The 13,828-nt window shown below is 46.0% G+C and overlaps 3 protein-coding genes across 3 annotated transcripts; 1 reads left to right on the top strand and 2 right to left on the bottom strand.

Moving 5' to 3' along the window:
• Positions 1–7,143: 7,143 nt before the first annotated feature.
• On the top strand, positions 7,144–9,853 carry SERLADRAFT_414402 (uncharacterized protein; the record flags this gene model as incomplete). Its single annotated transcript, XM_007316430.1, has 5 exons — positions 7,144–7,632; positions 7,774–8,009; positions 8,063–8,572; positions 8,685–9,215; positions 9,520–9,853. 5 exons carry the CDS (start codon positions 7,386–7,388, stop codon positions 9,601–9,603), a joined length of 1,608 nt encoding a protein of 535 aa, XP_007316492.1.
• A 349-nt stretch (positions 9,854–10,202) lies between these two features.
• Positions 10,203–11,530, bottom strand: SERLADRAFT_367910 (uncharacterized protein; the record flags this gene model as incomplete). Its single annotated transcript, XM_007316429.1, has 5 exons — positions 10,203–10,246; positions 10,563–10,671; positions 10,915–11,064; positions 11,172–11,213; positions 11,528–11,530. 5 exons carry the CDS (start codon positions 11,528–11,530, stop codon positions 10,203–10,205), a joined length of 348 nt encoding a protein of 115 aa, XP_007316491.1.
• Positions 11,531–11,859: 329 nt separating this feature from the next.
• On the bottom strand, positions 11,860–13,746 carry SERLADRAFT_463239 (uncharacterized protein; the record flags this gene model as incomplete). Its single annotated transcript, XM_007316428.1, has 5 exons — positions 11,860–12,406; positions 12,458–12,633; positions 12,694–12,906; positions 12,960–13,304; positions 13,359–13,746. 5 exons carry the CDS (start codon positions 13,665–13,667, stop codon positions 12,001–12,003), a joined length of 1,449 nt encoding a protein of 482 aa, XP_007316490.1.
• Between the last annotated feature and the right edge of the window lie 82 nt (positions 13,747–13,828).

Here is a 13,828-nt window from a genome sequence, read left to right as displayed (position 1 = left end):
GCGATAGAGATTGCATACAACATCATCAACAGATGACATCACCAAGTATACAACGAGAGCACCTCTTGGGTCGTAGAGATTTGAGAAATAGAAATATTGCGCAACCAAATTTTGGAGGACCTGTGGATGATAATAACATGCCTCAGCCATTAGCTGGACCTGCACACCCTCAATTGCAGCCCCCTTTTCAAATGTGGCAGGGTAACCAGTTGCTTGCTACCCATGGTGTTGACTACAATGAAAGGCTATTAGATGGGTTTCAAAACCGACATGCAGAACAGGTTAATCAATGGCGTAATAGACTAAGAGGGCAGGAGCAGGTCGAGGATTAGGCAATTCAGCAACAGGAGGCATTACGGCTACAAAGGCAAGAACAGCAGTTGGCTGAGGATCATGTTTTCTAGGAAAGAGAAGTTCAACGGCAGGAGGCAGTTAGGTGACAGGTACAGCGGCAGGCTCAGCATGCTGACCTCCAATATGAAGAGGAACAAGCTGAGCAAGTTCGTAGGGTGCAGAGAGCTGCTCAAAAAGAGCTTGAAAGGAGGGAAGAGGAGCTAGCAGATCAGGCTCACAGGGCTGCCAGGGATGCTGTAGACCGAGGCGGGGACTTAAATGAACCGGTACCTGCCAGAAATGCACCAAGAATGCCAAGACCTCAATGACTTGCAAATGAACAAAATATTGCCAACCGCCGCCAAGCACAGGTGATACGTCAGGAGGCCCAATGTTGATGATGAGAAGTGTAGTTAGAAAACCACCCACAAAACAAACTAACACACAATCCTCCCAGATTCCATGGAACTTGTGTATGGGCTTTGCCTCCTAGAACAGTGGAGTGGTCTGGTTGTTTGTGGGGTGGTATGTATGATGATCCTTCAAAGTAAAACCCAGAGATGTATGGGTGTGGGTTTTGAGGAGGAGGGATAGTTGGAATATAGAAAGATAGGGGCTTTGTGGCGAGTGTAGACGAGCACTACCTTGCTAATTGTAGCATAAGGTAGGTTTGAGAACGACAATATGACGAGGTTCCCAGTGATAGCAGGCTCCTGACGCACAAACTGTAGTGCTCAGAAGGACTCTAATCGAAAGGGATGACAATGACTTCAAAAGTGGGAAGTGACGATGACAGCAGTTGACAGTGGTAGCAGTGGGAAGTGTTGTGACCACACTGGATCACAAGCAGCAGAGTAGTAAACTTGAAATTAGAGAAGAAGTCTGGAATTGAGTTCTTGTTTTTTTTTTTTACAAGGTAAAATACAGGGGTTTATATAGTAAAAGAAAAGTAGGCTATGCACAGTATAGCTGTGCAAAAAGAATGAGAAAGAACATGAAGGAAGGAATGTACGCTGACAAATCCTGCGTAGGTAGTACAGGATAAGATTGTCAAAATAAGGAAAAAAAAGAGATAGAACAATGAATGCTGTGTAAGTAATGTTACAGGTTTGTACAGCCATAAAGTAAAGTCCAATAGCAGAAAGAGAGCAAGAAAATCATGATGTCATGGGAAGATGCAGTAAAAAAAGGGCAAGGCAAAACACTATCAGTATCAACACAGTTCCTTTATTGTCAGTCAGACATTCTAAAAAAAATATGTGTCCATAAAAATGATTCAAAAATCAAAAATAATTGCACTGTAAATGAATGTTCTGCTGAAAAAAAAGAAACTGGAGCCACCAGTCCACCACCTAGTCCAAATCTGACAGTTCCATGGCCTTAACAATGGACTGGTTGTGTTGGACCACCTGATCAAACGAGGGAGGGAGAGGAGTAGTTCCAATTTGGAACAAGTGAGTCCCAGGCAGCGTGTGGTAGGTGTAGCTGTAGCGAAGACGATGGACAAATGATAAGTGTACCCAAGTGAATGGGACAGCAATGAACATGGGTGACGCAAGGGGATGAACCTTCTCCAGCTCAAAAACTACCCACCCACGCTCCAACCAGGCAAGACGAGCGACCAATGTTTTGATAGTATATGATGGTAGATCGACGTCATAAAGATGGACCTGTTGCCCTATTTGAACCGGCCGCCGGGGCTTTGCTGATATCAGCAGTGGCACATGGTAGTCAACGGATCGGCGACGGAAGCGGATAGGAAGTGTTGACATCAGAAATGGTGGGGGAGCAAAGAAGATGAGGAGGAGGAGGCTGGAGGTGACGAGGAGGTGAACTACAATGGGGATCCAGAAACGACCGTCAGGTGAGAATAAAAACGAGAGTAAGGGACCCATGGTGGGGTTAGGCAAAGGAAGGGAAGTGAAGGAAACGACAAAAACGAGGGCGCAATGCAATGTGTAGCCAGTGGCGACGTGAAAATTTGCCGAAATGCCAAAACGCGGAAAGTACCGGATGGAAAAGCAAAGGTGAGCGTGACTGGATTGCCTAATAGAGGTGATGCTGATCAGCCACAAGTTCGAAAAAGGCAATATTAATTACTATTCCATGTGGCACTGTGCCTGTGTGGCGCAAAGGCGAGTCTTTTCGAATATTCGCTTTGTTATTAACACCTGTCAATGCTACCAATCAACTTTGGTGCATGACACCGACACCCATATGTAGAGCCTCTATACTATCATACTTTACGCAACATGGAAGTAGAGTGCCGTAATTGTGGAGCGTTACACTGGGATACCGAGAGACTCACAAGTTCCTCCAGGATCCATCCAAAATTTGGTGTGTGCTGCCTTCAAGGTCAAGTTAGGCTGAATCCTTTCCAGGAAGCACCTGCTGCGCTACGCCGTCTGTTCTGTGGGGTTGACATTACTGCACGTGAATTCCGCGACAAAGTTTGCTCATACAACAATGCCTTTGCATTTACATCTTTGGGTGTCAAGATAGACCATGTTGTCACAAGTGCTGCAGGACCTTATAGTTTCCGTATCCATGGAGGCCTTCATCATAGCATCAGCGCATTCCATCCACCTGAAGGTGAGACTCCCTCTTTTGGCCAGCTTTACATTCACAACTCACAGACCGCCCTTTTTTTATGTAATGAGAATAATCAGGAGCATAGCACTACACCAGCAACCATGCTGGAGATCCAGGATACCCTGGGGCAATTCAATCCATTCATCCCTTTGTACAAGCAAGCTTATCAGATCATCATGGAAAAGCCTGAAGCAGAATGTGCCAACATAACAGCCCATATAGCTCTTATCAAACTCTGGACCAACGTCGTTATAATCTTCCTACTGCAGATGAAGTTGCTGCTGTTATCCCTGGAGATGGAGAACAAGATGTTGATGAGCACCGTGATATTGTTTTGCAGCTGAAGCAATTTGATCATGGTGGTGGTCTCAAGCATATCAGCCATTTGCACCCCCTTTATTCACCTCTGCATTATGTCCTCCTATTTCCCTTTGGAGAACAAGGGTGGCATAGGACAATACGGTCCATTCAAAATGCTGATGGAAATATATGCAGTGAATATGTCTTCCAGCGGTGTTATTATGCATACTGTCTCTATCCCCGGAGAACCAATCAATCCAATCTCTTCTATGGTGGAAAACTACTTCAGGAGTATTGCATTGATGCATGGGCTTCCACACAAGAAAGTGAATTGAAGTGGGTCCGTCATCATCAAAAAGACATAAGGGCAGATCTTTACCAAGGTGTTAAAGATGCTATGGATCAAAATGATGGGGAAATAGATTTGGGTCAACAGGGCCAGAACATTGTCCTACCATCTTCTCATTCTGGCAGTACATGGCACATGTACCAGCTTTTCCAGGACTCCATGGCTATATGTCGCCATTGCCATAAACCCGATATTTTCCTTACAATGACAGCAAACACCAACTGGCCTGAAATTCAAGAGGCTTTGCTGGAATACAACAATGCCGGTGAAGTAGATGATGACCCCGATATGCCTACAAGAAAACAGATTGCTGCAGACCATCCTGACATTGTTGCATGTGTCTTCTATCAGAAAAAGAAGGCACTGTTGAAGGAAGTCAAAGATGGGACCTTTGGAAAGACTTTGGGATCTGTTTACACTGTGGAATACCAAAAGCGGGGTTTGCCACACATGTATCTTCTCATATTCTTGGAAGATCAATATAAAATCTGTGATGCCACCCAGGTTGACTCTGTTGTCTCTGCTCAAATTCCTGATCCTGTCACACAACCAAAGTTATATTCAATGGTCACAAAGTGTATGATGCACGGTCTGTGTGGACCTGAGCACCCTGGAGCCCGGTGCATGAAGAATAGAGCATGCTCAAAGCACTATCGCAAAGAGTTTTGTGCTGAAACCAGATTTGGTGATGATGGTTATCCAGAATATATAAGGCCCGACAATGGGAGGGCTTATACAGCTCCAAGTGGTCATGTTTTTGACAACCGTGATGTCATCCCTTACAATGCATATCTCTCTGCCAAATATGACTGTCACATCAATGTTGAAATCTGTGCATCCGTTAAAGCCGTCAAATATATTCATAAATATATTTATAAGGGCCATAATCAAGCTTCAGTTGTGGTGGGAGGACAAGGTGAAGATGTAGGAATTGTGCATGGAGATGCAAGGCAGCCGAGGGATGATATTCAGGAATATATTGATGGTCGCTATATTGGTCCTGTGGAAGCATGCTGGCATCCCTTGGAGTTCCCTATGCATGAAGAAAAACCAACGGTATTGCGCCTTCCCGTTCACTTAAAGGATCAGCAAACTGTATTCTTCAATGCCCATGATGATGCAGAGAATATAATCAATAACGACCGTACATCAAAGGCTCAACTCACAGAATGGTTCACTGCCAATAAAGATCACCCTGAAGGCCGTCACATACCTTATCAGGATTATCCTCAATACTTTGTCTGGAACAAAGGTGCCAAAAAATGGACTCCAAGAAAACAACAATTTGCTATAGGGAGAATGATGTTTGTCCATCCAAGCCAAGGGGAGCAATTCTACCTCCGTACACTGCTCACTGTGGTCCCTGGAGCAGAGAGTTGGGAAGATTTGCACACATGTGATGGGGTTTTACATCCAACTTACAAAGCTGCATGTGCTGCACGTGGCCTGTTAGAAGATGATGGTGAATGGGATCAGTGTTTGGCAGAAGCAGGAGATATGCAGACAGGCCCTGAACTCTGTGCTCTCTTTGCAGTTATTTTACTGCAATGTCTCCCAAATGAGCCTGCAAACCTTTGGAACCGGCACAAACACAAGATTTGTGATGATTTACACCATCGCCTTCTTCAAAGAGGGATTGCCCAACCTTCAGAAGACCAGATTTATGATCATGGACTATTCTTGCTGGAATCCATACTTACTCAAGCCAACAAGTGTCTTTCAAACTTCCCACCAATGCCTTTTCCTCAGCAACAATGGGAACCTATCATTGCAAACAATCTTCTCCACAAGCAGCAAAATTATGACAGATTTGATCTTACTTTGGAGGTTGAAGATAATGTAGAGAGGCTGAATCAAGAGCAGCGGAATGCTTTTGATACCATTATGCAGTCAATCCACCATAATGAGGGAACAACTTTCTTTATTCACAGTGCTGGAGGTGGGGGCAAAACATATCTCTGTAATACAATTGCAGCCGCCGTTCGAGCAAGGGATAATCATAATGTTGCTCTATGTGTAGCATCCCTGCTCTTGGAGGGTGGCTGCACAGCTCATTCACGCTTTGGAATCCCTATTCCTGTACATGAAATATCCACATGCAGGATTCCAAAAAACTCTGACCTCCATGAGGTATTGAGACATACTGGAGTTATAGTCTGGGATGAAGTGCCGATGCAACACTGTCATGGGATTGAAGCATTAGACCGTACATTAACAACACCTGTTGTTCCAAGAGGGTCAAGGCAACACATTATTTCTGCCTCTCTTAGAAGATCACGACTGTGGACAAATATCCATGTCTGCTATCTCACACAGAACATGCGCCTGGACCGTACTCCAGAAAGTGAAGCCTTTGCTAGCTGGCTCCTGGATGTTGGTGGTGGTCGTGGAATTGCAGGAGATGGAACTATTGAGCTTCCCGCCAACATGCTTATGCCAGAAAACACCATAGACTCATTAGTCGACACTACCTATCCTGGAATTGCAAATGGAGACAAAGATGACCATTATTTCCTCCACCGCACTATCCTCTCCGCAAAAAATGATGCCGTTAGCAACCTTAATTCAGCAATCCTCACAAAATTCCCTGGAGAAGAGTTAGTAGCTCTGTCAATTGATAAAGTGGTTGGAGAGGGGCATGAACATTATCCTGTGGAATTCTTGAACTCCTTGCAAGTATCTGGCCTTCCTGAAGCACACCTCAAACTTAAAGCTGGATGTCCACTTATGCTCCTCCGCAATATTGATCCCCTAAATGGACTCTGTAATGGAACACACATGATTTTGATAGAGATGAAGAGAAGAGTATTGAAGTGCCATGTCTTGGGAGGAAAACATGCAGGAAAGATAGCTTTTATTCCACGCCTCACATTGGAACCTTCATCAGAAGAATTGCCCATCAAGCTATCACATTGTCAATTCCCTGTCCATGTTGCCTTTTCCATGACCATCAACAAGTCTCAAGGTCAATCAGTGACACAGGTTAGGGTGGATTTACGTGTTTTAGTGTTTTCACATGGGCAACTTTACGTTGCATTGTCTCGCTGCACTTCAGGAGAGAGAATAAAAGTGCTATTTCCACATGGTTCAAATGACAGACGTGCCGTCAATATGGTGTATCCCAAAATTCTGACTGGCTTTACCTGTGACTGGCAAGTAGATTTATCCCCAATTCTCACCCTTTTTACTAAAGTGTTTTATTCTCAGATCATATTTTCATCCATTACCATTTCTGGAGTCTCTTTTTTTATTTCTCATCAATTTATCAATGTAATACCATAGACTTTTTACGTTACAATATATGTTGATGTTTGTAAAGATTCAATGAACCATCTGCTTGATTCAGTATACTGTGCAAGTTTAGGGCAGGCTTATAAGGACATTCAATGACTGCAAGTCACATGCATCATAGGATTCAAAGACTTAACATACATTACAGACAGCATAAGTTCACTGACTTAACATTTTGATCACTTAACAGTATTATTATTATTATTATTTATCATATAGCAAAAACATTGCACCAGTGGCAGAGCCACGGGCTGGACCTCGTAAACCGGACCGACCCAGCTGACTCTGACTAGCATACACTGCCACGAGATGATCGCGGTGATCGAGGCAACATCGTGGCACTGGATTGACTCGGACGATGCAAGGCACAGGATAAGTCAGCACGAACGAATACTAGCAGTCATATATCACTTTCAACCAATTGCAAAAGTAAAGTCTTCTGGGTACTTTACTCAAGTCTCTGGCATTTCACTGTGACCGCCACAGTAATTTGCCTTCGAGTCGCTCGTTGTTGCTGCCAATGAGTACGATGGATGTTCCAATTGAGATATTCGCACACATCATCGAGCTTGTCATCGATCGCCGTGATCTGTGTTCGATTTGTCTGGCGTCCCACACCCTCAATGCGATAGCAACGCCGCTCCTATACCACACCCTCGACTCCCGCACAATCTCACGCAACCACAATACCTTCCTTTGCCATCCTTCTTCCACTCTCCTCAGAAAACCACACCTAGCAAAGCATGTTCGTCATGTCACAGAAACCGGTCAGTCCTCTCTCTTCCAAAAAAAAAAACTACTCACTTCTTCCCTATCAGGAGCGGTCCACGCTCTCTCGCCCTCCACTTCTGATTCCATCTTCGATTCTCTCCGTCTCTGCACATCACTCTATTCATTCACCTGGATAGACAATGACCAGTCTCCGTCTCATGCCATCCATAACATCATCACCATTCTCTCCTCCCTCCCTCTCCGTGCCCTCACCATCCGCACCCGCGCAGACCTCGGGCAACACGTGTGGAAGCGCATCTCAGACTTCAAAAACCTTCAGTCGGTCGCCGTCTGGTCTATGGAAGGCCCTCCTCGCGTATTGCAAGGCTGGGCAGAACACCTTTCACACTCCCTCACGCACCTTGAACTTGGCGTATGTATTCTTCTCTCCCCTCTCTCTTTCTCATTCTTATTCACCGTCCCCAGCGCTGTGCAGGCGTGCCTCCCTCGATCCTTATATCCATATTTTCTCACCTGCCCCTTCTCACCTCCCTCCTCTTAAAGGGGGCAAATTCATCCTCCATCCCTCCTATCCTCGCTCTTCTTCCAAACCTCGTATTTCTCGATACAGACTTTCTCCCCACTTCCCTCTCCAGATCACCTTTCACGGTATCTCCTATCCCACCCCGACTTACCCATCTCACAATTCGTACAGGCTCTGTAGACCTCCTAGGCCCTCAAAATCTCTGGTGGTGGATTAGCAATCTTGTTCCACACAAGAACACTCTCCATTCCTTCACACTGAACGCGTTCACGGTTCAAGGAGCCATCCACGTCCCGCGTGGATTCCTCCTGGATCTTGCCAAAACTCACTCTTTGACCCTCTCCCATTTCGTTGTCGGCGTCGCTCAGCTCGCTTTACCAGATCTCTCTGCCCTTTGCTACCACTGCACCGAAATCCAAACCATCGGCTGCGGTGTCGCTAGCCCAGATGTGGTAAGTACAGCTTACTGTTCCGTTGCATCACACACCTTGATTATACCCTGGCACTTTGCCTATCCCTCTTCCTTCTTTACAATGCCTCCAACCCATATGCTTCGCATCACAGTCCTCTATCGCCCGCGCCACAGCCAGCGCACACAACCTTCGTACTCTCAAGCTCCATGTTCGATGGATGCCACAAGTAGCTTCTACTCCCTCCCACAAGGACGAGGAGGAGGAGGAGGAGGCATCCCTCACAGACGATACCAACCCAGCCCCTTTTCACGATAACCACATGCATCAGCCCAGTCCACTTCCCGCCCTTTCTCTCCCGTCTACTCCGACAGCTTCTTCTCCCGGTACATTAGAGTTAAATTCCAGTCATCCACGCCCTTCTGGTGACCTCCATCCACCTGTTCTTTCCTGGCCCCGCTTTGACACTCTCCTATCGAGTGACGGCCTGATGCTTTCTAATTCCTTACAGCGCTTTAATTACAATTTCCCTGTAAACCAGTTCCATTTTCCTGTTCACCGCCAATCTCCCGCATCTACTTCCTCGCACGACACCGATTCGCATACCCTCGCCGATGTACGCGCACTTATGCTCCGCCCTGACTCGTCACTAAGAACAGTAGGAATGGGGGAGGAAATCTATACGGTATGTCCACCAAATAGAATTTGTTTTAGTCTTGGTCGTCCGCCAGTTGCCCGCTCCCTTTGTGCCAATTTCCTCAAAAATATATGCGCGTTCTTTGGACCATTTCGGTTGGCACGAAGGATACTTGAAAGTTGGATCTTATCTTTCAAGCAAAGTCGCCCTTTTCAAGAAGAAGCGGCGGACGAAATCAAGCCTCCTCGTGTTTCCGCATTACTTCCGTCGTCTGTTATCCCTTTGTTTCCTTCCTCATACGTTGTATTTGATGAAACAACATCAACGGATCTCTGACCTTTTTTCTACCCAGGGTCGATGGGTACTAAAAACAGATGCTGGACAGGGGTCTGAGATCGTGTTCGAAGTCGAGAGGGACCTCGATCATGAGCGGTGAGGTTGAGGTGTTTGACTAGGAGTGGTTCGAGCACCCCCTGACTTGCTGGGGGGAAGTACCACACACATACATTGAACGGACAGTACAACGACGAGCCGTAAGAGGTGATGGTGGATCTGTAACAAGAGGTGCTGTCGTGTTATTCGTATTATATACATGGACTTGTTTACTCCTGTCATTGCTTAAGATCTGCGTTGCCATTTATGTGCACGCAGCGATCCTCCTAATTTATTGATCTTTCAACACCAGTCTTGATGGCGTGCAACAAAATAGAACTCGGACGAGTCTGCACCAAGTTACAAGTTACAATACATAGACTTGTGTACAACGTTGACCGACAAGGTTCTCATTTCTCTTTGACAGAAAATCGATGAGGGAGGGGAAAGAGATGAATCTGCCATGGCTAAAGATTGCGATGGAACAATGATAATGCGAGGATATGTATATGTATAGACTTTTGATCGCTTCTTTCTGCTCCAGGAAACCCAAACAAAGTTCGAACGAATGGAAACAAATGACCCCATCAAACGAGAAAACCACCCGGGTCCTACTCGATAACTACACCTAGCTCGACGATCATGAATGTGATCCTATAGGCCCTACGCTCCCCGTCCACGACCGCGTCCACCTCTTTGTGGGCCACCTCTCGATGCGCCGCGTCCTATAGAACAGTGGAGAAAGCAGAGTCAGCGTGAGATAGACATGTGAACGTTGGGGGAAAGGAAGAAAAGAGAAGAAAGGTTTTACCTCGTGGTGGTGCTCCTCGTCCTGCAGATTACAATCACAACATAGCGAACAAAAATGGCGGGTTATTAGGTGATCGGTTGTAGGAGTTGGGACGGTGCATGAATACAAGTTTGATAAGAATTTTCAGGGGGTAAAGCAAGAAGAAAAAAGCAAAACAATAAAGATCTGTGAGACACCAAAAAATCGTTCGATATCGAGTAAACATTGCTCACCCCTGCTACCAGCACCGGATCCCCTCGCACTCCGCCCAGCCTCGCGTGCACGTGTCTGCTCATCTTTCACGGCGTCAAGTAGGGTGTCAGGGACGCGGAGGTATTTTATCTACGGGATGAGTTAAGATAAGCTTCATCCGTGATGTTACCAGACTGAGTGGAAACTAAAGAACAGGAACAGTCGTGTATGCTTTGGCTCAAACGGGGAATGGTGGTCTTCTATCACGTTCATTGGACTCGTGGACCACCAATAAATGACGTAGTTGTCACTGCGCCCGCCTCAAGACACCGACATGTTCAACTGCTGGACAGAAACAAAAGTGGAAGCAACCGATGTTAAGAATACACATACCGTACTGCCCCTGATATAGCACTCTCTTAGTTTCCAAAAGCGATCACCCTCCGCGCTGGTCTGATATACTTCTCTGAGCGTTATGTTCATGAAATTGTCGCAGTTGACGAGATGGCCGTTGAATGTCTCTCCATTCTTAAGTTCAACCAACTTTGATTGCCCAGACATCATGTAGAGGTGACGTAGGTTATATGTGAATCAAAGACGAATTCAATATGAGCTGGATGGAGAAGATGGGTAACGATTGTTGCACTTACCATTGGCTTGTTCTGCGCAGCATTCAGTAGTGAAAGAGGCAACTGTACGATGGCAAAGAAAAAGTATTTAGTTCAAAATGGGTACAAAACAACAGGATGTGGTTATATTTGCGCCATACCATTCCCGTATCAGAGTTGCTGGAAATTCCAACTAATGGCCTTGTAAATGTGTTTGATAACGATATCCAGATGGAAGTGTCGAATCCAAAGGAGTGCCAGTGTCACGGCCACGATCAGGTCACGATCCGGGAACGCGTCGGTGGCGGTGCTTTGGGTTCAATACGTATGCGCCACTGACTAGTACTGACTACTCATAACTTAACTAAAAGTGCGTCAAATATTACTCAAAGCCATGCCATGATGCTTGTAACTCATAAACTGCATCCACAGTTCATCGCAGATCTTTGGATACGTCAAAGTCGCCGCGCCCTTGAAGTTCTCTGATTCGTGTTCATTGCCACTACCCATTTTCCCCGCGAGTAAATGATCACGGTGAGGTGCAAAATTTTATAGCAGAGTGCCAGTCCGTTTTCAACTAAATGGGTGATGAGTCAAATCATGGCACTGGCACTCAGTGTGCAGTTGCTAGCATCTGGCCATCGTCAGAATATGTGGATTGGGTCTCGAAATGCTCGAATGCTAGTGTCGTACTAAGCATCCATTTGGACACGATGAAGCGAGGAATAGGATCATAGGAGTACAAGATCACTTGCATTTTTTCAGCATTCGTTACAGCTAGTTTCAATAATAATAGTACAGCAAGTAGAAAGATAAAGAACATATTATGAATTCCATATAGCCATGCAATCAATACGAAAGACCTTACTACTCAGACGGAAAGCTTGATGGGTGAATTGGACGTCTTAACCTCAACCTGGCTTGACTGTGCTCCCACTCCACGAGGTTGCCAATATACTGACCCTTTCAAATGACCCTTTCTCTGCGTGGTCTGCTCCACAACCCGCCTTCTCCCTCTTCCTGAAGGATCCAGAGTATTACTTTTAACCACTGTGGGCGCGAGACGAGATGTATCAAGAGTGTAATCGCCCTCATAAGCACCATGCAATGATACAAAAGCGGGCGCATTGGAGGTACGTGCGGAAAGGTTTAGAATAGAGTTGACTGGAGAAGTCGCATGGGAAAGGTCGATGTGTCCATTAGAGGTGCGGGCAGAGACTTTGAAGGCGCCACCAGTGAGATACTCGGACTGGAGAGAAAAGCTTGATTCAATAGGGCTAATAACTTATCAGTAAAAGCTACCATTCGTAGCATGGTAGTGTACAAACCTGTTGCTCGTCTTAAATGTAGCCTCAGTAGGAGAAGAAGCATCATCGTTCAAAAGGCCGGCTTCCACCTCAATCGGTGCGTTGGACGTTATGAGTTCTAACGAAGTAGAAGTATTAAATGTACCCTTGATCGGCGCGTTACTGGACTTGAACTTTCCCTTGTCTGCAAAGATGGACTAAAGAATTCAGTAAGTATATGCTTTCACAGTGTAAGGAGAGAAATCGGGACGGCCTACTTTGGCAGAAATGGGCACATTGGAAGTTCGTACGGAGATAGCATTGAAGTATACTGACTTCTGGAGGTCTCCAATTTCGTGGGCGTATAAGGATGCATCGCTTTCGAAGCTTTTGATCCTCAAAGGCTCATCATCCGAAGAAGCGGGAAGTGAAATGGTGACTTCAAATTGCACGCGGTCTTGCTGTCCATGGGGGTACCAGTTTCGGGGTGTCTAACGAGACATTTAAGACACGTCTAGAGGCCAATAGCAAGCGAATTACTCACAAAAATGCCAACACCTTGCTCGTCTTCACCTCTTTTCAACAGACAGAGGGTGGCACGATCCAATGCGCTCTGGTAGTAGAAATGTGCGCGCACAGTGACATCAGCGGTATCTTTGACGATTTCCGAGTTTACAATCTTCACGATGCCAGCATTCCAATTGCCGCGAGTTAGGAAGAATAGTGCGTCAGAGTCAACGGGAAGTTCGAATGTAGTTTCAGCACCATGGGGAAAATGCGACCACGTAGGGTTATCGATGTACTCGGACCATTCAGAACCACTGATACAACGTCGAACGATACCATCTGCAGGTGTAGGCCATCCGGCTTGGTCGCCACTCCAGCCGAGCTGTGATTCCTCAGTATTCGGCACTTAGAAACCAATATAAAGACATGGACATACCCTGCTGCGACCGTAACTCCCTACCTCAAACATACTCTCCGTGAAAACAGCAAAAAGGAACCAGATGGTTACAGCTATTCCAAATGCTTTCCAGAACCGTTTGAAAGTCGATTCGGACTGTACCACATAGGGCTCTGGGGTGTAGGGTTGATAAGTATTTTGATACGGTTGTACTGGAGGGGCTGTATAAGAATACATTGGCGGAGGTAAAGGAGGCTGGCTGCTCCCACTGGCAGCCTCTTGACTGCCGGTGTTAGGGTCATCTTTAGAGTCTGGGCCACGTTTGGGGGTGTTTTCTTGCACGATCATTGTACTTTACAGACGGCTGTGGTGGTCGTGGCACTGTTATCATCAGCTTTTATGTGCCTAATTATATGGAGCTTTTAGGTGACATATGTCGTTGCACATGGCGCAACCGCAGCGTTTTGACTGCGCCGCGGTAAGGTTTCCTAATCAAGGCATGTTATTAC

This window comes from Serpula lacrymans, assembly GCF_000218685.1.
Source record: "Serpula lacrymans var. lacrymans S7.9 unplaced genomic scaffold SERLAscaffold_5, whole genome shotgun sequence".
Lineage (NCBI taxonomy): Eukaryota > Fungi > Basidiomycota > Agaricomycetes > Boletales > Serpulaceae > Serpula > Serpula lacrymans.
The sequence above is the reverse complement of the archived record's forward strand: the minus strand, read 5'-3'. Positions and strand labels throughout refer to the sequence as shown.